Consider the following 26,841-nt stretch of genomic DNA (forward strand, 5'->3'; position numbering starts at 1 on the left):
CTGCTTATTATATCGATTGGAGATTCTAAACAAACCTCTAGTGAACATCCAGGAACCAGCGCCTTTCCCAGCACGTTTCCCTGGAGACCACATAACAAATGAAGCTCTCTGAAATTCCTTCACACGAATCGTGTTTCTTTCAGCAGCTCCTGGATTCACGGTCGCAGACAGTTATTTAAACATATATGTTTATTTTTACATAAACATATTGTTTATCTACGTAATTCATATGTGGGTCATAAAACTTGACATTAAAACTTGAACTTTATTGATAGAAGCATGAATAAAAAGTTTAATCAACAATCAGCCAGTAGGTTACAATTTACATTTCCAATGTTTTAAATCAAAATAAAATATGTAAATAGAACTATATAGTCTATAACCAAAAATATACAATGCAATTTTAATTTTATTCTGCAGTCTTAGTAGTCTCAGGAAACTGACATCAACTGACATGAAAAATAACCTGCCATTATCTTTCTATTAATCACTTTAAGACAGGGCATAAATAAATACAAACTGAGCCAATCAGTTCCTTGTTAAAAGTGAATTAGTGATAATGCAAAGGTGCTGCTATTGTACAACTACAAGGCAACATTTAAGACATAAGATTAGATGCCATAATGTAATCGAACATCATCTTATGCACATATATTTCTTGTGGTACCATGTGAAATGATCCGGTGAGAAAGACAAGTGGGCAGTTCATCACAAATGTTTGGATTTGTTCTGTGATATCACATCTATAGAGTGTAAACAACCCAAGCTGACCAATTCTACACGTTTAAGACCACAGTGTCACCGATATGACTGTAATACTGGTGTTTCCCCATAGCTGTGTTGTGCTAAATATACACACAGTATTCTGCATGGTAGAGCCTTTGTAGTTCATATGCTGGAAGTTCTGGGGACATCTTGACTGTCAGCAATGTTAAGCTTTTGTCTAAGGAATTATAGTTAAGATTTCAAACTCAGTTAAAAGAAATGACTTGTGTTAGAAAAACCTTTAAAAGAATTTGATTTTAAGGATGTAACATGTTGCTGCTGTACTACACAATGCTTATGCAGACGAATTTCAAGGTTACATAATAAAGTTACCTGATCAATCTTAAAGGGATATTCACCCAAAAATGAAAATTCTGTCATCATTTACTCACCCTCAAGTTGTTCCAAAACTCTACGAGTTCCTTTCTTTTGCTGAACATAAAGGAAGAAATTTTGGAGAATGTTTGTAACCAAACAGTTGTGGGGCACCATTGACTTTCACAGAATTGTATTTTTCATACTATGGAAGTCAATGGTGCCCCACAACCGTTTGGTTAGCCAAATTCTTACAAATATTTTATTTTGTGTTCAGCAAAAGAAGAAAAAAAAACTCATACAGGTTTGGAACAACTTGAGGGTGAGTGATGAAAGAATTTTTGGGTGAGATATCCCTTTAACTAAACACTACAATATCATCCAGTTGATTCATCGGGTAATTGGCGAAACCATGAAAGGATACATTGAGGAGCTCAACTCTTCCAGCTGAAGGGGGGAAAAAAAGAATGAACTTCATTAGACTTACTAGACAAATGCATGAAAGAACTCATAGATTTCTGGTTTTTGACTAAATATTTGGTCACACTTTATATTAGGTGTCTTTAACCACTATGTACTTACATAAAAAAAAATTTTATACAATGTACTAGTTTGGCTCATTGAGGTGGGTTACAGGTAAGGTTAGGGACAGGTTTCAGGGTACAGTTAGTTTTAAGGGTGGCTAAAGGTCAAATCAAGTCACCTTTATTTATCTAGTGCTTTATTTATGCAATACAGATTGTTTCAAAGCATTCAATGATGCAAACTTCATCAAAGATGAGACGAATTTAAATTCTGCTTTTAAGCACCTCTATAGAAAACAATAGTGTCATTTATCAGCTCGAGATTTAGTTTAGTTTAATAACTGTGTAAATCAATTATGAAATGAGTTCAATTCTGCTGTAAACCACCTCATTATTCAGCTCGGGTCAGTTCAATGTTGGTTGCATGCATGTATTCTTTAAATACAAGTACAATGTAAGTACAAGTGCATTGTATCATATTATTAATTTAAATGTTAGTACATAGTATAGTTAAAGACACTCAACATAAAATGGGACCAAATATCTGATGTTGCTTACATTTGATAACAGTTTATCCATGTTAGTGTCATAAGCAGACTTCCTCTGGTCTTCCGGCAGCTCATCCACTTCTCCATAAAGGTCAAAGTGCAGGCGAGCCAGTGTTTCCTGCATTTCCCGCACATGCTCCATCTGATCGATTGAGCACTCGTTGCCTGATTCAGAGAAGATTTAGACTTCAATCAAAACTGTAAACACTCGATAATTTATTTTTTACTGTACTGTAAGAGCTTACCAAAGGCTTGCAATTTTCCAGAGTGGAAGTCATTGAGAAGGCTGAGCAGACCCTTCTCCATCTCCTGAACATCAGACACGTCTGTGAGAAACGAGTGCTGGATGTGGCCCGACTGGCTGCTCTTACCCGACTGACTCTGAGGCCTTGGTTTGTCTCTCACTCCCCTAACACCCCAAAACAAAATGAATAAAAGATCATGGCAAAATATGACGATATAAATGTGAAAATTTTAATACCTTACACAGTTTAAATGATGACAGATGATGCTCACCTGCGATACTTTGACCTCTGACTGTGCGTGACCATACCACCAACACCAAACGATCTACTGGATGTTGTTTTTCGAGCAGTCACTGGGGGAGGCGGCTGGTTGGAAGACGGTTTTGGGCTTTTACGTTTCTTATTCTTTTCCTCCATTGTGTCATCCAAATTATCTACAGAATAAAGTAAAAGACATGAGCAAAAGAGCCTGAAAAGTTAAGTGGTTTCAGGTCAAAGAACAACTAATCCGCGATTACTAACAGTAGAATGTTGAACAGGCGACAAAATATTTCACACTGGTAAAGAAACATAATATAAACATTGTCCGGTGATATTAAACCGTGTTATCACGCGCATTAGCAAGCGCTTCTAATCCTGTTTTATAATAACAGAACACGTAACATGTAAATAATATGCGAACGAGTCAAGGTGTGGCGTTAGTCGTGTACAACATGCCTATTCGGAACCACTGTAGTAGCGCAAGCAAAATAGTATTCGACAGCATACTCGTATGATTTTACCGCATAAAGGAAGACTCCACTTTTTAGAAGGAAATATTATCCCGTCTGAAAGGCATTCTCGATGAGATTAGACTGCTCTAAAGTTGGTACAGCTGACCTGGCTGCAAGTTTACAAAAGGCACTTCCGGGATTTACACGTCATCATCACGGTGATATCAACACGCACTGTACTGTAATTCCACTAAGCAACTCTGTTACTCAAAAACGTCACATTTGACCAAGAGAAACATTTTTGTTCCAATACTAAATGGATGACTGCCTGAGTCTATTCAAATATTGTATAAGAAACTATAGGAACAGCGAGACACTTTAAGATTAAATAATGTACTAAAACGTGCTACAGTGAGTGGTCATCTTTTTCAGTGTTTATTAAAAAATACACTCTAGTGGTGTACCGAAAGTAGCCACCTTTCTTTCAGGAACAAATTTGTATTGCACATAAACTAAATAATAATAATAATAATCGTATCAATTTGGCAAAAAATTTTTTTTCTATTTATTACATGATCTTTCAGAATATTAACTACCTCTATGAAACGCTTCACCCCACTCAGCATCTTTTCTGTTGTTATTAATAATTATCTTTTCTATTTATACTCGCTTCTCTTTGACGCATGCGCACTAAGTCACCTGTCATATGACTGCACATGCGCACCACTGTCATAATCTGTCTGAAGGAATTTCGGAAAGAGTTTGGACCAGCACGGGAAATAAACACTTTCTAAACACTTAGACCGATCGATCCTCAGTCTTATCCTTCTCCTGCCCTGGAATCAACCTCAGTAAGTAGCGAGTGAAACGTTTTGCTCCAGGTTCCGTCCAGTATTTTTAAAAAAGGAGGATGGTAAAGCGTTTCTACTTCCCCAAAGCGGAACTGAGTACGAGACCAACTGACCAACTAGCAACTTAACTTACTGCCTTAAATAAACAAACACACTTTACCAGTAAGTTAGCAATAAAGAACATCGTGAAACATCATGAGTAAACAGTAAGTATAAACCTTGACCGTAAATAGTGGTGTTGGGATCCTGGATCATTGGGAAGATCACAAGGACTTTCTCCACTTTCAAAGTAACGTTAACGTAACGTACTAACTTTATTAACGCGGTCAATTATTTAACGTTACCTGGCAAAATTGTGCTCTGTCCTTCTGGAGTTGGGTGTAAAAGGTACATCTTGGAATCAGCAGCATTAAACATCACTGTTATGTGTTTATACTCTCTGATTAGATCAGATTCTCTTGAATGGTTTCTGTTTATGGTTTCCTGAATGTTGATGTAACGTAAGTAGAGGATTTGTCAGATCCCAAGCATCATATGAGGCATGTTGTAGTTTGGTCCCAATTTGATCATAATGCAAGTCCAGATGATGATTAGTGTATCTGATACAGAATACAGTGGAAATAGTGTAATGTTAAGAGACATGATGTAATGACATTCCCTCGAGAAACCGGTTTTTGTTGACAAACTGGAAATGTACAATTCTTAAGGAGGTGTTTCTCATGGCTGGACTGTTTAATGGAGGAGAGTGAGTAATATGACGTTCTTGGTCATGTTAGCTTAAAAACACTTGTTTAACCGTTTTGAAAAGAACCTTGGATAAGCAAGTTAAAGGGATAGTTTAACTATCAAAATTTAAAATTCTGTCACTTACTCACCTTCAAGTTGTTCCAACCCTGTTTAAGTTTTTTTCTTCATCTGAACACAAAATAAGATATTTTGGACAATATGGTAATTAAACAATGGATGAACCCCATTGAATTCCATAGTATGGGGAAAAAAATACAATGGAAGTCAATGGGCCCGTCAACTGTTTGGTTACATACATTCTTAAAAATATATTTTGTGTTCAACAGAAGAAAGAACCTCATAGGAACAACATGAGGGTGAGTATATTATGACAATTTTCATTTTTTGGGTAAACTGTCCCTATAACAGAGAAAATTAGAATACTTTTAAACATGTATTCACCTTGTGTTGTTCCAAACCTGAATGACTTTCACAAAAGGAGATGTTAAGCAGAATTTGCCTCAGTCACTGTCTCAACTTTCATTTCATTGTGTCTTTTTTTATGTAGCTATAACAAAAGTGAATGGTGACTGAGGCTTTAATTCTGTCTCTTTTTGTGTTACCTGTTAGTGAACATGTTCAGAATGTAATTTCCCAGATCAGAAGTGGATTTGTGATGGCTGGATCTAGGGTTAGATGATATAGCCCTATTGATATATAGTGTGAACTTTTCTTTAAAGTTAGTTCTTGTGGATTTTTCCTCTACCTTGCTGGCATTTGAATCAGGAAGCTGCAGAAACGAAGGAAAAGACATAAGAAATCTGTTTCCTGTGTACAGAGACAGGCCTATTACACACTCTGTCATACCATAAACACTTATAAGCACTTTTTTCATCTTTTTACTGCAGTTTAGTTTTACTACAGTGCATGTGAGATTTTTACTGTGAGCTGTGACAGTTTTACGCTAGTCGATAATTGACCTCAGTATCTGTTTATTCATTAATGTTTTATGTGTATTTCTGCTCTTTTGTTTAAGCTTCAGGGTTCTTAGCAATAAAACACACCCCAAAATGGTGTATGTCTTATGTTGACCACATTGGTCATAAAATCTTCATAGAAAAACATCACACTTATCTTGTATCTCTCTCACACCCATCTCACACCATTGTTAACAGTGTTTTCAACAGCACAGACATTATACGCATTTTCACTTTTAACATTAAGGCGTGTAATGGGCATTGAAAAAAATGTGTTGTGTCTGTACTGTTTGTGTCCTCTTGGTGTTCTCTGAATTGTAACCTTTTTAAAATAATATTTTATAAACTTTACTGTTCATTTTAAAACATTTGACAACACACAACATTGTTAATCACTTTCATGCTTTTCTTTATTTTCATTATAGATATTTGAACTTTTCACCCAATATTTTGTCATCTACTCCGCCTCATGTTGCCTAATTCTATGTAATACAAAAGTTAAAACTTACATTTTGATTAGTAAGACTTTCAGAGACTTTGTATAGTACTTTGTGAAGTAAAAAAAAAAAAAAAATCATTTGATTTGAGCAACATGAGGCTGAATTCTGATGATAGAATTCCTTCAAATTCAAATTCCAGGTGGTAGATTTCCATGGGAAAGCTTTTTTGGGGGGCATCTTTGTTTGTGTGTGTATGAAAATGGCCTCTGAACCTTGACCTCTCGTTTCTGACCTTCAGACCCCAGAGCGTAGAGCTTAAGGCCACAGGAGGGGCAGCAAACTTGGACACCAGCAAGATGGCAGACATGTCAGTGGAGGACATCACGATGAGAGCCAACCAAGTTACAGATGAGGTATGCTGATCATCTGTTACGGTAGCGATATACTGTAACAGGATGAAAGGAATTAATTTCTTTGTTATTGATGCAATGTTTTCAAGTTCCTGTATACATACAGACTCATTGTTTGTGACCGCAAACAGTTTTCTTTTACTCACTGTTATACTGCTCTATTTTGCAACCTTACAATATATTTCTTGCACTAACAGTTGTAAAAAAAAAAATCTTAATGTCTTTTAATAGAATTTGCAAATAAGTGACTCTCTGTGCTACTAAATCTTCGATAACTATAACGCACTTCTTTCTTTACCCACAACTTTGTTTCCTTCTCTCTTTCTCCTTCTTGCTGCCTCTGAAGGGACTCACATGAGCCTGTGTGCTGTAATAAAGACTAATAGCATGAAGCGGCCTCTGTGCTCATGCTCAGCATGGGTGACTGGGGGTAAACTACAAATCCATGAAACATTCCCCACCCACCTTTCTATTCTAACATCAGTTTGTTTGTTTGTTTGTTTGTTTAACTGTGATTTTACCATTAGTGTTTAAGTACCCTCAGAATGTAATTTCCCAGGTCAGAAGTAGATTAATGATGGCTGAATTTAGGGTGATATATTGAATATTTACTAATACTATTTCTAAATATGAGTTATATATTGCTATATTTTGTGTGTGAGAGAGAGAATTTATTGAAATATTATTAATAATAAATGATTATTAAAATATTGTTTATGTAAGTATACATATCAATAGATAAACATTTTTTTTTTTTACTGTTTTAGTTCTAGTATTAAACATACACTTATGGCTATTTTGTTGGGGAAAAAATCACACTTTTAAATAGGTTTAAAGCAAATGCATAAATATTGATAAATACACAGATGAGCCAAAACATTATGATAACCTGCCTATATGCTATTGGTCCTCTGCGTGCTGCCAAAACAGTGCCGACCCACCGAGGCATGGACTTTTATAAGACCCCTGAAGGTGGTATCTGGCACCAAGACGTTAGCAGCAGATCCTTCAAGTCCTGTAGGTTGTGAGGTGGAGATGGATTGAACTTGTTGGTCCAGCACATCCCACAGATGCTCAATTGGCCTGAGATCTGGGGAGTTTGGAGGCCAGGGCAACACCTTGAACTCTTCACCACGTTCCTCAAACCATTCCTGAAAAATGTGTGCAGTGTGGCAGGGTGCATTCTCCTGCTGAAAGATGCCACAGAGAACACCGTTGTCATGAAAGGGTGTACCTGGTCTGTTTAGGTAGGTGGCACGTGTCAAATTTACATCCTCATGAATGGGCAGACTCAGGGTTTCCGAGCAGAACATTGCACAAAGGATCACACTCCCTCCAGCGGGTTGTCGTTGTCCCACAGTGCATCACTTCCCCAGGTAAACGGCTCACAAGTCCACGGCCGTCCACTTGTGTAAAAGAAAACGGGATTCAACAGACCAGGGGACCACCTTCCACTGCTCCAAGGTCCAGTTCCGACGCTTGCGTTCCCATTGTAAGCACTTTCAATGATGGACAGGGGTCATCATAGGCACTCTGATTGGTCTGTGACTATGCAGCCCCATACACAGCAGAATATTATGCACTGTGTGTTGTGACGTATTTCGCCCATAATCATTTTCAAAAATGTTGTGTGACTGACTTGTGCCACAGTAGACCTTCTGTTGACTCGGAAAAGACGGGATAGCCTTCATTAACCTGTACATTGATGAGCCTTGGGTGGCCAACACCCTGTCGCTGGATTATGGTTTGTCCCTACTTGGACACTGTTGGTAAATTCTCACCACTGCTGACCAGGAGGAACCCACAAGCCTTGCCATTTCAGAGATGCTCTGAACCTGTCGCCTTGCCATAATAATATGGTCATTGTCAAAGTCAGTCAGATCTTTATTCCTGCCCATTTCTCCTGGGATCCAACATGTTGATTATGAGAACTTATTGATTGCTCGCCATCTAATCTACCCAGATCTTAATAATATGTGGCCTTGTTAGGAGATGATCAACAATTTGTTTCACCTGGCTGTGACTGGTAATAATGTTTTGGCTCATCAGTGTATAATGTTAGTAAATATCTATAAAAAAAAAAGTGAAGATAATTATCTTTTTTAATAGCCAAGCTGCAAATGTTTTATTTATACCTCTCTATTGTGTTCCTGTGTATGTATTGTGTTCTTTGCATGGCTTCATAGCATTATCTATGATTTTCACGTTTCTTCATACACATTTCTGAATTTATCAGTGTGTTCGAATTAAAATCAACTCATAAAGGTCTACACATTGTGGCTTTATGAGCCAAAGACTTAGTGGAAAGTGTTAATTTTACATTTATTAATTGTGCTTTGTTTTATTTGATGTTTGCATGCAGACCTGAAATATAGAATATCTGCTGTTTTCTTATTACAGTAGTGATTCGATTACCTTTTGAATATGCGTTTCTTTTTCTTTCAGTCACTTGAAAGCACTAGGCGGATGCTACAGATGGCAGAGGAGGTAAGAGCTCCAATGAAACCTGGAGGCTTCAGAAGCATGTTTGCTGTTACCTGAAGTACATAATGCTTAGAACTACCTGTATTTGCTCATTAGAGTTATATATATATGACCTGATATAAGCATGCGTATGTTTTCAGAGCCGGGAGACGGGGGTCAAAACAATGACCATGCTGGATGAGCAGGGAGGTGAGTGACTGCACCATTCCATCGCAATCTGTAAAAACTTAATTTAGGAGATGCTGACTAATTAAGACATTGTTTATTGATTGAAATCTTTATTCTGTCTTGATCAGAGCAACTTAAGGGAGTTGATCAAGGAATGGATCAGATCAATCAGGACATGAGGCAGGCTGAGAAGAACCTGACTGATCTGTCCAAATGCTGTGGCCTGTGTGTGTGCCCATGTGACAGGTTTGCTATTATAACTCAACTTCCAGCTACTGGATTTAAAATGTTATGCATTACGTTGTATCACATCTTTCATCTTTCTGGGGTAAATGAGAGTATTAAAACCTCTCTTTCAGAGTGACTTCCATTGAGCATGATGGGAGATATAAGCGGACTTGGGGCACAGGCAGTGACAACGCCAGCATGCAGGGAAAAGAGGGCGGTGTGGTATCCAGCCAACCGCCCGCCGTTCGCAATGGGCAGGCTGTTTCAGGTGGATCAGCAGGCGCCTCTGGCCCCTACGTCAAGAGGTGAGGGCAAAATACACTGAGAATGATGGACATTGATCCAGTGTCAGACATAGCTAATAGAAACTAAACAAGAACATATGTTTGGCTTTATCAATAATAAATAAAGAAACATATTGATGACAATAATAATAATAATGATGATGATGATGATAATACTAAAAATAACTAGAGGATGAGGAAGATATGATAATATAGTCATATATAATAATACAATAATAGTAAGAATAGTAATAATAATAACAAAAATAATAGACTTTTCATTAGGAATGAGGGGGAGGTTGGAGGATAAGGAAGAGGACAAATAATAATAATAATAATGGTAGTAATAATAGTAATAACAATAATAAAGCTATTACTAATATGGTATTAAAAGGCTGCCTCTGATCCCTCCTTGGCCACGGCATAAGTTAGACCCCCAGCCACGCCACACTACAATGGGCCACCAAGAAGAGGCGCTGCGGGGCCCAGGGCCCCTCCCCCATCCCCAAGAACACTCCCCACCTCCGGCTGCCACACACATGCCATGTTTACCCTGTTTGTTGGCTGGGGGTTTTTTTTCCTTTTCTTTTTTTTGCTCGTGATGGACGTATATTTATGTCAGCTAGTGTGTTGCAATAAAAAAGCGAGACATGCAGCGTGGGACCAGCTCCGTGCAAAGCCCAGGCCACCACGTCCATGCCACACTTATCCTGCGTATGTGATTTAATATATTTTATTATGATTATTATTTAATTACTATTTTGTAATTAATTACTATTATTATTATTTCTTCTATTTTCTTACCCCTTGTTTAAGCTCCCAATAAATGTGTACTAATGCCAACTGCATAGGACAGGGACTGGGATGCCATGGCCAGCTTGGGTCCAGAAGCAGTATATGTAATTCTAGTGTATTGTTTTGGATTGAGGTGGACAGCTTTTCCACAGCAATGTACTCTATTAATAAGTTTTTCTTATTAATAGAGTATAAAAGATTTATAGTTTCTTAAGAACTTTATGTTTTCTAATACATTTAATGCACGGATTGTTACAGACAGACCTGCACAAGCTCGCGGCGCCATCTGCGGGACACCCTTAGCATGTTTCAAAGCAGCAAGTGCGAGTAAAAATCGGCATTGAAACGGTGTTACTTTAGTCACCAGTTGCCCTATAACTTTTTTATGAATTTTGACAATGCATGGTTGTGAGAATGTCATATGGCTTCATGCGATCATCAAAACGGTTATGAATATATAGTCTGACGCTTTACATGTTTGAGAGTAAAGAAAGGTATTCATTTTCAGTTTCAATTCACAGTAAATGCTACTTTGCAAGTGCTGAGAGTTTGAATCACTTATAATTTGTATTTGCGAACACAACCTGTGCCAACCATCTTCCCAAATTCGTAATGAGAATCGTTTAGAAATCTGTTGTTGTTGCTTATTTTTTGTCACATGCCTGCTTTATGTCCTTGAAATATAGTCAGACGTTTTGACATTTGGTCCGATGAAAAATTCCAACATTAAAGCCACATTTTCTCCTAATTTACCTTTATTTTTGTAGAGCTAAACTGTTGTGCCATCATTTGAATAAGCTTCCATTTTGTTGCATGCTAGTGTGTTATTGCGGTTTCAGATTTACCTACCCTTAAATGTTGCTAAGAAATGAACAATGGTCATTTGTTGCCTTCCTGTCTAAAGCAGGCAGCGCTTGACCTAGAATAAGCTACAATGTCTTTCTTCAATGCCGCATCGAATATATTTTGGGTGGCTGGTGCATCTGCAGTTTGGCTCCACATGTATGTGGTCTTTTTTTTTTTAATTTTAAGATCTTTACAGCTGATTAATTCTCCTGATTATTAATTTAGATTAGTCACTTTTTGTATTATTCTGTGTATAATAAGATGTACTGTATGCGTTATCATTCCTAAAAGAGTAACGAATGATGCACGAGAAGATGAGATGGAGGAGAATCTGGAACAGGTGGGCGGCATCATCGGGAATCTCAAGAATCTGGCCTTGGACATGGGCAATGAGATCGAAAAACAGAACAAGACCATTGACCGCATAACTGATAAGGTAAAGCCACACTATCAAACTCCTAAATGAGTTATAAGTTCATTATTTATTTATATACATATATGTATTTATTTATTGAAATATATATTTATTATAAAACAGATGTATTTTTTTTTAGGAATGTATATATATCATTTTATTACATAATATGATTGTATAATTTTATATTTAATTTTATATATATATATATATATATATATAAATATATTATTAATTGTGTTGCCCAGGCTGATATGAATAAAGCTCGCATTGATGAAGCCAACCAACGAGCCAACAAACTTCTGTAGAGAATGGACACTTCCAGCATCTTTCAGGAGCCTGATTGTTTGATCTTACCACACACTTACACAAACTTTCTGCTTCACAGCAATGAATTGCAGCAAGTGAGTTTTTTTTTTCAATGCCATCTGTGCCTTTTATTGCAGTCTTTGTTCTATTGTAAGTAGGTCGACACATGCACACAAACATATTAGAGCCTCCTGTACAATCCAGTCTTCACCCTTAATATGTGGGACAAATATGCTGGACGCACAGAGTGCAGTTGTTTTTGCGGCTTTGCTCACTGCTGTCCTGTCAGTCTGTAATGGATGGGAGTCAATCTCTCGGGATGGTGATGGGTTTTGTCCGTCCCTCTCTCTGGACTTGAGTCAACATGGCCAATTCTTTCACTAATCTGAATGAGGGGCCAAAGACTTATGACAGAACCTTCAATGTACCTGTATGCTGCCCTTATAGCCGTTTATGTATGTTTGGGCGGATTGGATGTTTGATTTGTATGTAATTTTTTTCTGATTCTGTTACTGATTATACTCCTATTTAATTATCTTAAGACATTAATAGGCCTTGTGAATACAGTTGGTCCTGTTCAATGTTTTGGGTAAAATTTATGGTAGTGTCGTTTTTTAATTTACCATGCTATATAGGAATAGGACATTTCACTATATCTATTTTAATTCTAATAAAGCCAGTATAATCCTTCCTTGGTTTTTTCCCCCTTTTTAAAAAATTATTTAGACCTGACATGACCAGCAGCAGGTGCTTCCACATTACTTTATGCTTTTAATGTGAAGGTTTGAAGTGCTTATTGCCACACTATGTATAGCTTGTTATGTCTGTGGGTTTAAAAAAAAAAAAAGAAGAAATCTCTAACACTTAGTTTAGGGTCCAATTACAACTATTAACCAGTCGCTTATTAGCTTGAATATTACAAGGATGTTGCCTGTTTATTAATACTTATAAAGCACATAGTGCCTTATTCTGCATGACCATACATGCCTCAATCCTACCCAATACCTAAACTTACCTTACTAACTATTAATAATCAGTTTATTAAGGCAAGTTTATTGAGGCAAAAGTCGTAGTTAAGTGAGAATTGGACCCTAAACTTAAGTTTGACCGAAGTCTCTTATGCTCTCCAAGGGTGTCTTTATTTGATCAGAAAATAGGAGAGTCCTTCATTTTGTGCTCAGTGACCCATTTTGTGTTGATTTTGATGTTTGCTTTGGATCTGTTCTGGTGGACGATCCAACAATGGCCCATTATAAGATTTCTGGCAGAGACTGTCAGGTTTTGATTTTTTATTTGTTGGTATTTGATAGAATCCATGATGCCATGTATCTGAACAAGATATCCAGGACCTCCAGCTAAATTAAAGATCCAGCAGAATATTTAATTGTACACATGGGGAACTTTTTTTATCCCGTCATGCACCAAACCCATCTTGAGTGTGTACTTTAGCTGTTTTCTTACAGCCACTTTCTATTTTGTGAAGCTCAACAATCTTTTGCTGCACATCAGAACCATATTCTTTGGTTTTACCCATCGGGATGAATGATTAAGGGAATTTGGCCTTTGTGTTTCCTCGTACGCTCCTTTGAAACAAGAATTCATGGCCGAATAGTTTCATGTTCCTAGTCACCCTGGTGTGCTAAATTGTAAATGTGAAGAAGAATATACTTCACAGATATACTATTAACTGTTTTTGTTTTAGTTCAGTGAACGGTTAGATTTTATTTGAATTTTTTTAAATGAAAGATCAAATGGATAAACTGTATATTTGTTTTCACCGACGTATTTGATCATGTTTACCAAGGGTGGCAATAATTCTGAACCCAACAAACACGCATAAATATATTTGTTTTTACTTTGTCATCTCTTGCATGTATTTGTTATATTAAACGGTCATCAATGCCTTAAGGGTGCAGTATGTAATATTGACAGCTAGTGGTTGAAATAGGCACTGTAGTCCAAATTGAAAATATTGGAAAGGGTTGTTTCTCCCGCCCCCTCCTTCTCAGACTTAACTAACACTGGTTGCCAGATTGAGGATACACAACTGGAATGAGCGCAGTTGACAAATGAAGGCGACGAGCCTGTATCACTGTATGTGATACAGGCTCACTTATTAATTGGAAACTATATTGGAAAGAAGAAAATCACAAAGTTCAGGGTATTTTTCCATGTAGGTAAAAAAACTGCCCCTTCCCCATTGCCAACTCACTTCGTTTTTGGATTGGTTGCCCACAGGAAGTTGTAAAGGTAGGTACACTATACCTGTAAATTACATCATTTTTAATAAAAAAAATAATATGCCAGAATCTGATCTCAGTAACTGTTATCTATTAATTCTAGCTTTCATCTTTTTCATGGATACTTTTACTTGGACTGATTGTTCTTTAGTTTTCCTCAAGAGGATTACATAGTAGCCTAGTTATTTGAATCTTTTGAGGTCTCAAGAACTAGACAGTGCCTCTGTTTCAACTCCCTTAGAGACTTTCTGTGTCTGCTGTCCAGGAAACTGCTGAGGAGGGTTTAGGAGTCTGAAGGAACCGTCAAGTTATCAGCCAGCTCTGATGTTCCCTGAGAGTCTGAAAAATGTAGTGCCACAAACATTGGATATAATATAAAAACTAAGTTTGCTGATAACGTTTTGAAGACTGTCTAAAGATAAAAGAGAAAAAAGGACCAACAGGCTTCCCTGCATCTCTCTGGCTTGGTTCTCCCATTGTGATGGCCCAAGCTTGATGGCACCTTCTGTTTAGGCATTGACATCGTTTATCATTTGCAAAATTACAACTGTGCCAAAGGCAACAGCAGCAGTATTACATACCAATTTTTTGTTTGCATAATAACTCACTGCTTTTCAGTGAAATAGTCATTTCCATGTGGGACAGAGTATTTGCTACTCGAAACAAGTAGAGAAAAACTTGATAATTACTGGAAAGAAGAACGACAAATCACAAGACCGTTGAGGGTATTTCCCCATGTGGTGTTCTTCCTTCTCACCCCCCATTGCCAACTCACTTCCAGTTTAGAATGGTTGCCCACAGGAAATAGTAACGGCAGGTGTACTTAGCGGCATTATGTAATAATTTCATATACAGTATGTAACTCAATGGCTCCTATCAATAAGTTCATATGATTTTGAATAACATCTTAACTCATATAACTTCTTTGGAATCTTAGAGCTCTGGTCCAGAGTAAATATTAGAGGTATATGTTTAGGCGGGACTTGGTTGAGTATTGGGCAAGCAGCTTAAACAACAAAGGCTGTGTCGAAATTCAGAGGCTGCATCCTTCGAAGGACGCGGACTTCAAGAGCCATGCCTTCGAAGGGTTTTGTTCCAAAAGTAAATTTTAAAAGTGTGCTCATTCGGATAAAAACGTATATGGATTATTGTATGTCTACTTGCATATATAAATACAATAGGGTGAGGTGTATGGAAGCTTCTGCCACTGAATAAAACAATTTAAAAGATAATTGCGCCTTCTTATCTCACAATTGCGAGTTTACATATAAACTCGCAATTGTGAGTTATCAGAAATGCTTGATATAAACTCGCAATTGCGAGTTATAAAGTCCGAATTGCCTGATATAAAATCACAATTGCGTGTTAAAGTCAGAATTGCGAGATACAAAATCGCAATTCTAAGGGGAAGAAAGTCAGTTGCAATTCTGCTTCTGATTCAATTCTGATTCTGACTTTATAACGCAATTGCGACTTTATATCAAGCAATTCCAAATATATTTTAATATATATATCAGAAATATATTTATTCAGAATGCAGTTGGAAAGTAGGCTACCGTAGCCTAAATATATTTATAGGAACATTTCAGCAGGTTCAAGATAATTCACGCCACGGTAACGCAGAGAACATGATTTAATGTTTAAACCAATTGACAGCCATTAAATGTAGTAATAATCTGCGATTAACTGTCTGTAATGTAGGTGCTCTGAACCCTGTTACTGGAAAGTCCTGAGTAGGCCTAGTAATATTCTTGCTAAATGCCCTCATTATCCAAATGTCACTGACCCCGTTTCAGTGTTGCCTAATGGGCGTTTTTTCCCACCGTGATTGGGCAGGTTTGAATAGCAATTGGCTGGTTTTGGTATAGGTACACCCACAGCTCTTTCTGTGGGATTTTTTTGTGGTGCAAAGAGGAAACTTCGACATGTACAACTGAATCACAACACGTCACTCATCATCAGAACTCTGGAGCGTCTTGAGAGTAAGTACCTTCTCAGATACACATACACCTGTACATGAACTAGAGGCACAAAAATATACTTTGTAGACAACTCTCACTTTAACTTACACTTTTGTTGAAATTCTGCTGTGGTTGATAGCTTATTTAGTTTGACTTATTTCTTGTGCTGTGTTGAAAATCCTAATTGATCTAAGCTTATGTGCCTTAGTTTTCTTAAGGTCTTAAACTGAGGTGCATAAACTCAGATCATTTATGCCTACGATCAGTCATTTCTAAAACGAAATATACAAAACCTGAGCTAATTGAAACAAAACAAGTTGATAAAAAGATTGGAATCCAATATTTGGCAATAATATAGCATAACAACAGTTTTATTAGCAGTTTTTTTGAAAGCCGGTCATTTTTGACTTGGAACACCCATAAGTGTAACAAGGTGGGGCAAAATTCCCCCCAAAAATGCACAAATGTAAAATTGTTCTGTTCTTTTAATATTGTCACATACTTGTTTATAAGCAAATGTATCATCTTAACTTTGACTTACTGTATAGGCTACTTTTCCCAAAGTGTATGTAAAGTTTTTGTGCCAGCAGAATCCCAATCCAGCAGCATGGCAGACATGTCAGTGGATGAGATCACAAGTAAAGCCAACCGTGTAACAGATGAGGTAGGTTTGTGATATCATGAAATATCATTATCTTCTTTTACAACCTCTTGTTCTTTAGATGTTTGTTTCTGTTCCTGTAAAATTCCCAGCTCGCATGAAAGCAGCATTCTATTTCTCTACACTAGAGATAAAATTCCTTCTTTGACCCATCTTTCTGTCTTTCTTTTGTTCTCACTTGTTTAGAACAACCACAGTTTATCAGAAGTATTAATACAATTTGTTTAGCATAATAGATTTATCATCATACTACAGTAATGTTTGACTAAGTTTCTTTGTATTTGTTTGTCAGTCAGCTGATAGCTGTAGACGAATTTTACAAATGACAGAGGAGGTAAGTTGTCTTATTTCAAGTAAACCAATGACACATGGATTGTCCTTAAAAGCTTGTCCCAAATAACATAATGCTGCTATTTGAAATGTAAAAATGCTATTTGCTCATTGTGTATTTGTGCAGACTATGAACGTCGGCGACAAAACAATAACTATGCTGGATGAGCAGGAAGGTAATTCCGTTTTCTCAATATACCTGATTCCTGATGTCTACTTCAATATCTCAAAACTTGGATGCCTTTTCACACATTAAATCATTTCTGTATATTCTTATGGATGGCATTTAGAGTATACTTTATAGTAATTAGCCATGAAATGCCTCTTAAAGGAACACTCCGACTTTTTGGGACTTTAGCCTATTCACCTTATCCCCCAGAGTTAGAAAAGTCCATACATACCTTTTTCATCTCCGTGCGTGCTATAAATCTGTTTGACGCACCCACCGCTAGCCTAGCTTAGCACAAAGACTGGATGTAAATGGTTGCAGCTAGCATACTAATCCAAATAAGTGACAAAATAACGCAAACATTTTTCTATTTACATGTTGTGATTTGTATAGTCACAGAGTGTACAAAAAACAGTCACATGAGACACAGACATATTTTAACCGTATAAATACTATATTCTCTGAAGGCGACTATATTCTCTGAAGGCGAAGCACTGCTACTTGGGCGGAGTGATAACTGCAGCACCTGAGACGCGCCGTGGTGAGGAGCAGAGAGCGCGTCTCAGGTGCTGCGGTTATCACTCCGCCCAAGTAGCAGTGCTTCGCCTTCAGAGAATATAGTTCCCAGTATTTATACGGTTAAAATATGTCTGTGTCTCATGTGACTTTGTTTTTTGTACACTCTGTGACTATACAAATCACAACATGTAAATAGGAAAATGTTTGCGCTATTTTGCCACTTATTTGGATTAGTATGCTAGCTGCAACCATTTACATCCAGTCTTTGTGCTAAGCTAGGCTAGCGGTGGGTGCGTCAGATAGAGTTACAGCACGCACGGAGATGAAAAAGGTATGTATGGACTTATCTAACTCTGGGGGATAAGGTGAACAGGCTAAAGTCCCAAAAAGTCGGAGTGTTCCTTTAAAGGTAGGGTAGGCAATTTTCTGAGAGGCTAGCAATAGCAAGCTAGCTTTGAAAGCATACGATCCCACCCTCCCTTCAGAGCGTCTCCAAAGCCACGCCTCCTTCAAAACACATGAACGCGTACAGCAGGGAGCAAACAAAAGCGTCATGAGAGACGGCGTTAAACTAGCGCATGTCTCCAAGTACATAACATTACAATAATAATGAATGTAAACACTGAGCTACCACCTGACTGCTGCAGATTCATTTCGCCGTTGATAGTGTTGCCATTTAAACGCATAAATTCAAGTCACATACCGCTCGAAGTACAACGTCACGGGTTTCAATCTTTAACAAATTAACTAACTTTTTATTGTCCTACAGCTTTCACAGATGATATATTTTCATATAAATACATCAAGACCACTTAACTTATTGATTGCATTTAGGGTGTGAAGAGACTTTCAACCAGCAGAACAAAAAAAAAATGTTTCTGGAACAAAACACCTACCCTGCCTTTAAGGTGCAATCCCATTCGCCATTGCTTGGCAAATTTTCGCTTTCAAAATCCAGTCATTGGGATTTCCGTATGAAGGCAAAAAAAAAAAAAAAAAAAATCCCATTATCAGGTTAATAATGCACATTTTCTGTGCTGACCAACAGAAAGTTGATTGGTTGAAAAGTGACCTCTGTGTGAGCCATGCTTCATGCATCACTATTGATAATAGACTACAGACTGGTGACTACCAGACCTTTATTCTCTTTCTCTCTATATCAGAAAAACTAAGGAATGTGAAACAGGAAGTCGGCCAGATCAAGCAGGACATGAAACAGGCTCGAAAAAACCTGAATGAACTGTCCAAATGCTGCGGCCTGTGTCTGTGTCCATGGAACAGGTTGGTTAGAGGGTATACCTTATTATGTGACATTGAGTTTTAAATTTAAATTAGTTAGACTACATTTCTTGTCGGACTACAACACAATTAATAAAGTAAGACACTGTGGAATAATATTGGAATTCTTAATCAGTGGGCCGGGCCCTGGTGACTTAAAGATGACTTAAGATGACTTTAAGTGATTTTAAGACTAAAAAAAGCATAAATTAAAGGTACACTATGTAACTTTTGGAGCTCTAATGCCTCGTTTCCACTGAGTGGTACGGTACGGTTCAGTACGGTACGGTTCGGGTCGGGTCGCTAAACCATGATCGGGGCTCGCGTTTCCACTGCCAACAGTACCCTACTTGATAGGCGTGGTGTATGCCGGAAAGTAGTGATAACGTCACTTGATAGGCGTGGTGTTTGCCGGAGAGAAGCGATCGACGTCATTTTCGCGCGAACAAAAACGACATAGTAAACAACAATGGATGACAGACAGCAGATCTTGTTCTTGCTTCTCGGGATGTTTGTCACAAGAAACAAGCGCTGGCATTAGGCGTTTCTCAATACCAAGTAGCCACGCAAAGTCCGACTCAGGAGAATGATCCCGAGGACGCGAGTCCAGTAATTCTGCTGATGGAACAGCGCGTTCTTGAAAGCGCCACTCAGCTCGCTCTGCTACTCCGGTTATGTACATTTTAGGCAACAATAAAACGAAATATGTTATAAAACACCACTCTGCTTCTTTTCGATTTAATTTAAATACATTTAAAACATTATAAGCACACAAATGTGGTTCAGGCAACGCATAGCCTATATTGATTATATTCACTGCATGTAACGTTATATTTATAACAAAACTAAATATAAAACACAATCCTGCCTCTTTTCGTTTCAATTTAAAAATATTAAACATATTCCAGGCAATGTAATGCATATTGCATTGGTACAAATGTTGCAATAAACAACATTACAGATGATCTTGTAATAAAATAAAATAAATGACAAAACTATCTATTTTTGTTGAATTTCAGTTTTATCAATAATAGCCATTATAAAAGTATAAGTAAAAGGTACAAAAATATGTACAGTAAAGCTTTAATAACAAAGCAAACAATTCAGTCAAATATACAAATTCAGCGCTCAAATATATGAAACTTCACTTAGCCTTCTGCCAAAACTATTGGCCAGGGAACGAATTATAAATTCACGAGACCAAAGATCGCCTGTTAGGTCTGTACAAGGCGAATTATATCTCATGTTTAACCACTACAGAGACGTCAGAGTCAGCGGCAAACATCAGAACGGCTAGCCGGGGAAAGGCTGCTCCAGGCGGGGTGCACGAGCGCCGAGCGCCCGGTGATTGCTTGGAATGGATCTTCAAATTATCATAAATCTATAAATAAACCACAGATTTGAGCTTTAAAAAACTACTTTCTCGCCTGAAAAACTCTTAAAACTACATTTCGTGACACAATAACAGTAGTATTATATTTTAACTGTATGCTTCTAATGCCCTTGTAGCACGCGCAAGTGACGATACTCTGTCAACCAATCACCGTTCTGCAGTGAGTCTAGCTCCACCTTTTAGTACCGTACCACTGTGCTAGGTACCACAACGGAAGGGTACCCAAAAAGTGGTACGGTACGGTTCGGCTTTTTGGTACCATTCACAACTTTTGACAGTGGAAACGCAAATAATTGCGTACCGAACCGAACTGTACCGTACCGTACCGCTCAGTGGAAACGAGGCATAAGAGTTAATAAACAAAATTGCATGCGTCTTGTGGAAGAACATCGTAGCCGGAGCTACTTCTCTCTGTTTATGTACACTCACCGGCCACTTTATTAGGTACCCCATGCTAGTAACGGGTTGGACCCCCTTTTGCCTTCAGAACTGCCTCAATTCTTCGTGGCATAGATTCAACAAGGTGCTGGAAGCATTCCTCAGGGAGTTTGGTCCATATTGACATGATGGCATCACACAGTTGCCGCAGATTGGTCGGCTGCACATCCATGATGCGAATCTCCCGTTCCACCACATCCCAAAGATGCTCAATTGGGTTGAGATCTGGTGACTGTGGAGGCCATTTTAGTACAGTGAACTCATTGTCATGTTCAAGAAACCAATTTGAAATGATTAGAGCTTTGTGACATGGTGGAAGTAGCCATCAGAGGATGGGTACATGGTGGCCATAAAGGGATGGACATGGTCAGAAACAATGCTCAGGTAGGCCGTGGCATTTAAACGATGCCCAATTGGCACTAAGGGGCCTAAAGTGTGCCAGGAAAACATCCCCCACACCATTACACCACCACCACCAGCCTGCACAGTGGTAACAAGGCATGATGGTTCCATGTTCTCATTCTGTTTACGCCAAATTCTGACTCTAACATCTGAATGTCTCAACAGAAATCGAGACTCATCAGACCAGGCAACATTTTTCCAGTCTTCAACTGTTCAATTTTGGTGAGCTCTTGCAAATTGTAGCCTCTTTTTCCTATTTGTAGTGGAGATGAGTGGTACCCGGTGGAGTCTTCTGCTGTTGTAGCCCATCCGCCTCAAGGTTGTGCGTGTTGTGGCTTCACAAATGCTTTGCTGCATACCTCGGTTGTAACGAGTGGTTATTTCAGTCACTGTTGCCCTTCTATCAGCTCGAACCAGTCTGGCCATTCTCCTCTGACCTCTGGCATCAACAAGGCATTTCCGCCCACAGAACTGCCGCTCACTGGATGTTTTTTCTTTTTCGGACCATTCTCTGTAAACCCTAGAGATGGTTGTGCGTGAAAATCCCAGTAGATTAGCAGTTTCTGAAATACTCAGACCAGCCCTTCTGGCACCAACAATCATGCCACGTTCAAAGTCACTCAAATCAACTTTCTTCCCCATACTGATGCTCGGTTTGAACTGCAGGAGATTGTCTTGACCATGTCTACATGCCTAAATGCACTGAGTTGCCGCCATGTGATTGGCTGCTTAGAAATTAAGTGTTAACGAGCAGTTGGACAGGTGTACCTAATAAAGTGGCCGGTGAGTGTATATGACACCGGTACTAGGTAGGGGAGCAGTATAGGCTCCACTAGGCTACTCTAAAAGAGTCTGAATATAAACACTTATTATAGGCGTACCGTAGTTATTCATAAGACAAAAACACGGTTTGGAAGATGGCTTCATGATGTACTTGCTCATTATATAAATTTTGAACAAAAAAAGTTACATAGTGTACCCTTTTGTGAAGTGTGATTTCTAGAACTGGAAAAGTCATGTAAATTAATCAAGTCTTATAACTCAATGGGCTTTTTTATAATTACATTTTAAATACATTTATACATTAAATACATTCTAGCTGTGTCAAGCTCTACAAAAACTTTTTTTCGAAATTCAAAAACTTGGCTACTTCTTTCTTCAAGTGTATTATTCAGAAACAGAGGACTTGATGTAGGATGCTGAAAAGAACAACAAATGTTGTGTTTTTGATGCTAGTCCCCAAAGTGAGATTCTGGTCTACTGATATCCCCGCCAGTTTCTTAACTAGCTTAACCGTCAACCAGGAAATCCAACTGCTTAATCAACTACATTTTGTTGGTGAATAGCCTATACTGCTCCACTACCTAGATCAGCATTAAACCAACACTATCCTGGTCTAAGCTTACCTTTTCAGCAGATATAATTATAAACTAAATTGGCACTTTTAGTTTGTGGTTTTCACCTCAGTTCTTGTATTTGATCTATTTCTTTGGATCTGAATGGCTCTTCTTTCAGAGTGAAGTCCTCCAAGAGTGACAGGAGATATAAGCAGGGCAAGGAACCAAAAGAAAGCAAGCGGAATGTGGTCTCCAGCCAAAAGAGTGCCATCCGCAATGGGACAGAAGCCCCCTCTGGCCCTTACATCAATAGGTGAGATTTGTGTTATGCATTGCCATATGGCACAAGCTCTAAATTTATATTTAGACACGTTTATCTAATAGATGTGTAATGGTCTTAGCTTGGAAATTCAAGTGGTTTTTGTTCTGTAAGAATAACAAATGATGAACGAGAAGATGAGATGGAAGAGAATCTGAAGATTGTGGGCAGCAACATTTTGATTATGAAGAGCATGGCACTGGGAATAGGCGACAAGATCAGCAAACAGATCCAAACTATCGACGAAATCAATAATGAGGTAAAGTTACTCTTATTAAATCCAGAGGTGATTCATTGGGATAATAGTGCAATTGTGACGCTAGAGATTTAGATCTAGCTGGCAATATACACTCACCGGCCACTTTATTAGGTACCCCATGCTAGTAACGGGTTGGACCCCCTTTTGCCTTCAGAACTGCCTCAATTCTTCGTGGCATAGATTCAACAAGGTGCTGGAAGCATTCCTCAGGGAGTTTGGTCCATATTGACATGATGGCATCACACAGTTGCCGCAGATTTGTAGGCTGCACATCCATGATGCGAATCTCCCGTTCCACCACATCCCAAAGATGCTCTTTTGGGTTGAGATCTGGTGACTGTGGAGGCCATTTTAGTACAGTGAACTCATTGTCATGTTCAAGAAACCAATTTGAAATGATTAGAGCTTTGTGACATGGTGGAAGTAGCCATCAGAGGATGGGTACATGGTGGCCATAAAGGGATGGACATGGTCAGAAACAATGCTCAGGTAGGCCGTGGCATTTAAACGATGCCCAATTGGCACTAAGGTGCCTAAAGTGTGCCAAGAAAACATCCCCCACACCATTACACCACCACCACCAGCCTGCACAGTGGTAACAAGGCATGATGGATCCATGTTCTCATTCTGTTTACGCCAAATTCTGACTCTAACATCTGAATGTCTCAACAGAAATCGAGACTCATCAGACCAGGCAACATTTTTCCAGTCTTCAACTGTTCAATTTTGGTGAGCTCTTGCAAATTGTAGCCTCTTTTTCCTATTTGTAGTGGAGATGAGTGGTACCCGGTGGAGTCTTCTGCTGTTGTAGCCCATCCGCCTCAAGGTTGTGCGTGTTGTGGCTTCACAAATGCTTTGCTGCATACCTCGGTTGTAACGAGTGGTTATTTCAGTCACTGTTGCCCTTCTATCAGCTCGAACCAGTCTGGCCATTCTCCTCTGACCTCTGGCATCAACAAGGCATTTCCGCCCACAGAACTGCCGCTCACTGGATGTTTTTTCTTTTTCGGACCATTCTCTGTAAACCCTAGAGATGGTTGTGCGTGAAAATCCCAGTAGATTAGCAGTTTCTGAAATACTCAGACCAGCCCTTCTGGCACCAACAATCATGCCACGTTCAAAGTCACTCAAATCACCTTTCTTCCCCATACTGATGCTCGGTTTGAACTGCAGGAGATTGTCTTGACCATGTCTACATGCCTAAATGCACTGAGTTGCCGCCATGTGATTGGCTGCTTAGAAATTAAGTGTTAACGAGCAGTTGGACAGGTGTACCTAATAAAGTGGCCGGTGAGTGTACACTCTAGTGACAACTTCTACACGTATGTTTGTAAATTAAGTTAACAAATATAATTAAAAATTGATAAGATTTAGAACTCCGAAAGGTTTGAGAGCTCAGAGGAGGAAAATATTGTATAGATAGATAGATATGTGAACTGACTCCTTTATTGTCTTTTTTTGCCAGGTTACAAAAAATACACATGATGTTATTGAGGCAGAAAAACATGCCAGGAAACACCATTAAGGGAAATACTGAAAGGACCACCACAAGTTTAAGTCTGCATGACAAAAAAAAAAAAAAAAAAATCCTATTGATTTTCTAAATGAATGCTTTAAATTTATTGTGAACAATTATTCTGTGCATATGTGCATTTTTTATTTAATTTTTATTTTGACCTTGTAACATTTTATCTTCTGGTGAAAAGACAGACTTCTCTGTAGTGACTTCTGCAGGACTTCTTCAATCATTTAGTCAGTTTAAACCCCTGCCCTACAAGCTTCCGTTCAACTACCTTTTGTGTGCAACGTACACAACTCAAAATCCAGTCAAGAACCAATGGATCGAATCAAGCCCAGCACTAAAAAAAAGTTCTTATCCGATAATCTGTTTCACTCTGATGTACATCACAATACGGAAGAAAAGATCTGCCGCTACTTAATTTAATTTCACTTCCATTTGTGTCTTTTTATTGTAATCTTGGTGTTTGTAAATAGCTGGACACAAGCTGTGTCATTAAATCATTTGCATAATAAGGCTTAAAGATGATTGAGCCTTTGGAAAGTGATTCAAGTCGGCATAAAATTTAAGTTGCAATTGTCTTTTCTTCCCTATTATGTCAAGTGAAACGGCTTCTTAAACAAGAAATGTAGGGCGGGAATTATTTTTTCTCCATTGAATTGAGTGGATCATTGGATGATCGTGGTATACTATTGCTGTGATGTCATGTGAGTGACAGGTTGTCCGGCCCTTGTTTCAGTAAACACATCATCAGAGAAGACAAGAGATGTGGCTGCAGGAGGGAGGATAGATATTTCATAATTTATGTTGTACTTTGTACTGTATGTGAATGTACACATACATTGTATGTAAATGACCAGCAGAGGTTGCTGTTAGACTATTTTGAAATAGTCAAAATGTGCTTCCTAAAATGGAGGCCTCAAAAAGCATATAGTTATGTTATGTATGAGAATTTTCTCAGAACTGATTACACTCTGACTCATCCATGAGTTCTAACACTTATTCTTATTGCTTGCTTTTCTTCATCACATGAGGGTTTTTTCTAGTTAGTTTAAGTTATGTTCTGTAGTGGTGTTATTGGGCCTACCACATTATTTTCTGTGGCTAAGTGCAGCAGAGCTCGTTTCTGTCTTGACAGTTAGGCATATCAAGCAGGCCAACACATGCTTAAGCTCTTCTGGACTCTTTTTCTTCGTTTTCAGGGATATCTGTGACTGGCAACTACAAACACTTTTCACTTTTACAGAAGTACATTTAGACTGCATTCTTGCATGAAGTGAAATTCAGACCAACAACACAAATTTGATATTTTGTAATACAATAGTATACAAAAGATGTTAATACTGAAGTTCTTAGACACAATATTGCCATTTACAGCATTGTTTTTGCTGTCAAAAATAACACAGTAGTGAGTTTGGCATTAGAGCCCCTCCCCCAGGGGGAACCTTGAGGGCAAAAAAGGCATTATGTAGCGGAGTATGAATATGGAGTACATAACGCATATATGGAGCTTACCACAAAAAGAAGTGTTTTTATAAAAAGAAGTTGCGGATGACTTTGTGACAGGTATAGTATTCGGTTTACAGCACTACTCATTTATTCCTATGGTCGTAAAACAAGTCTTAAAGCAATTCAATGACATTGTAACTGTGATCAATCTCTTAACAATGTGTATGAAGTAATGTCAAAGTCTCTTTCCTTTTAAGTGGTTTTTAACCCACTAGGGGGCCTCAGCAAACTGTCAAGGGGCTGATGACCATCTTTAAGATATAGTGCATGCTATTAATTTTTAAAGCTTGTCTTATTTCAACCCCCTTATTTCAATATTTCTATTGTTTATTAGTGGTATTAAAATGGCTGACCGCTTGGTTTCATCCGGACCGCGGGACAGTTTTACCGTTTCTACAGTTTAAAGTGAGCAGCGCGTCAAAACAACAGAGTGGTTCACACCATAAGTGGTCAGTGTTGTTTAC

At 38.3% G+C, this 26,841-nt stretch overlaps 3 protein-coding genes and 1 long non-coding RNA gene across 6 annotated transcripts; 2 read left to right on the top strand and 2 right to left on the bottom strand.

Moving 5' to 3' along the window:
• Positions 1 to 253: 253 nt before the first annotated feature.
• ccdc28a (coiled-coil domain containing 28A) lies at positions 254 to 4,440 on the bottom strand. Of its 2 annotated transcripts, none has more exons than XM_056242230.1 (7): positions 4,306 to 4,440; positions 2,669 to 2,831; positions 2,398 to 2,561; positions 2,163 to 2,317; positions 1,505 to 1,527; positions 866 to 943; positions 254 to 835 (listed from the first exon to the last, which is right to left on the bottom strand). In XM_056242230.1, exons 1-6 carry the CDS (start codon positions 4,376 to 4,378, stop codon positions 889 to 891), a joined length of 633 nt encoding a protein of 210 aa, XP_056098205.1. In that variant the 5' UTR covers positions 4,379 to 4,440; the 3' UTR covers positions 254 to 835; positions 866 to 888. The 2 variants fall into 2 exon arrangements, with proteins under 2 accessions (XP_056098205.1, XP_056098206.1); XM_056242231.1 differs by lacking the exon at positions 4,306 to 4,440 and adding an exon at positions 3,180 to 3,335.
• snap23.1 (synaptosome associated protein 23.1) lies at positions 3,807 to 12,732 on the top strand. 2 transcript variants are annotated; one of them, XM_056242229.1, is made up of 8 exons: positions 3,807 to 3,961; positions 6,403 to 6,517; positions 8,960 to 9,001; positions 9,139 to 9,187; positions 9,295 to 9,412; positions 9,526 to 9,699; positions 11,611 to 11,755; positions 11,983 to 12,732. In XM_056242229.1, the coding sequence occupies exons 2-8, from the start codon at positions 6,461 to 6,463 to the stop codon at positions 12,040 to 12,042; spliced, it is 645 nt and encodes a 214-aa protein (XP_056098204.1). In that variant the 5' UTR covers positions 3,807 to 3,961; positions 6,403 to 6,460; the 3' UTR covers positions 12,043 to 12,732. The 2 variants fall into 2 exon arrangements, with proteins under 2 accessions (XP_056098204.1, XP_056098203.1); XM_056242228.1 differs by lacking the exon at positions 3,807 to 3,961 and adding an exon at positions 4,078 to 4,167.
• On the bottom strand, positions 5,257 to 17,010 carry LOC130076930 (uncharacterized). The gene is made up of 2 exons (XR_008805699.1): positions 16,786 to 17,010; positions 5,257 to 5,477 (listed from the first exon to the last, which is right to left on the bottom strand). It is a non-coding gene; the product is annotated as an uncharacterized LOC130076930 (long non-coding RNA).
• LOC130076927 (synaptosomal-associated protein 23-like) lies at positions 15,949 to 24,893 on the top strand. Its single transcript, XM_056242232.1, has 8 exons — positions 15,949 to 16,265; positions 16,835 to 16,908; positions 17,198 to 17,239; positions 17,363 to 17,411; positions 19,087 to 19,204; positions 22,950 to 23,084; positions 23,205 to 23,349; positions 24,815 to 24,893. Exons 2-8 carry the CDS (start codon positions 16,852 to 16,854, stop codon positions 24,872 to 24,874), a joined length of 606 nt encoding a protein of 201 aa, XP_056098207.1. The 5' UTR covers positions 15,949 to 16,265; positions 16,835 to 16,851; the 3' UTR covers positions 24,875 to 24,893.
• Positions 24,894 to 26,841: the final 1,948 nt, after the last annotated feature.

The sequence above is a fragment of the Rhinichthys klamathensis genome, unplaced genomic scaffold (assembly GCF_029890125.1).
Source record: "Rhinichthys klamathensis goyatoka isolate OS25496 unplaced genomic scaffold, OSU_Roscu_1.1 h1tg000716l_1, whole genome shotgun sequence".
In the NCBI taxonomy this organism is placed as follows: Eukaryota; Metazoa; Chordata; class Actinopteri; order Cypriniformes; family Leuciscidae; genus Rhinichthys; species Rhinichthys klamathensis.

Coding starts and splice junctions, on each gene's coding strand:
- snap23.1 (XM_056242228.1), top strand. Junction 9,002..9,138: donor TGCTACAGATGGCAGAGGAG/GTAAGAGCTCCA, acceptor GTATGTTTTCAG/AGCCGGGAGACGGGGGTCAA. Junction 9,700..11,610: donor TCTGGCCCCTACGTCAAGAG/GTGAGGGCAAAA, acceptor CATTCCTAAAAG/AGTAACGAATGATGCACGAG.
- ccdc28a (XM_056242230.1), bottom strand. CDS start 4,378: ATGTTTAATGCTGCTGATTCCAAGATGTACCTTTTACACCCAACTCCA. Junction 2,562..2,668: donor CAGAGGTCAAAGTATCGCAG/GTGAGCATCATC, acceptor TTGGGGTGTTAG/GGGAGTGAGAGACAAACCAA. Junction 2,318..2,397: donor TGGAAAATTGCAAGCCTTTG/GTAAGCTCTTAC, acceptor TCTCTGAATCAG/GCAACGAGTGCTCAATCGAT.
- LOC130076927 (XM_056242232.1), top strand. CDS start 16,852: ATGGCAGACATGTCAGTGGATGAGATCACAAGTAAAGCCAACCGTGTA. Junction 17,240..17,362: donor TTTTACAAATGACAGAGGAG/GTAAGTTGTCTT, acceptor GTATTTGTGCAG/ACTATGAACGTCGGCGACAA. Junction 19,205..22,949: donor TGTCTGTGTCCATGGAACAG/GTTGGTTAGAGG, acceptor CTCTTCTTTCAG/AGTGAAGTCCTCCAAGAGTG.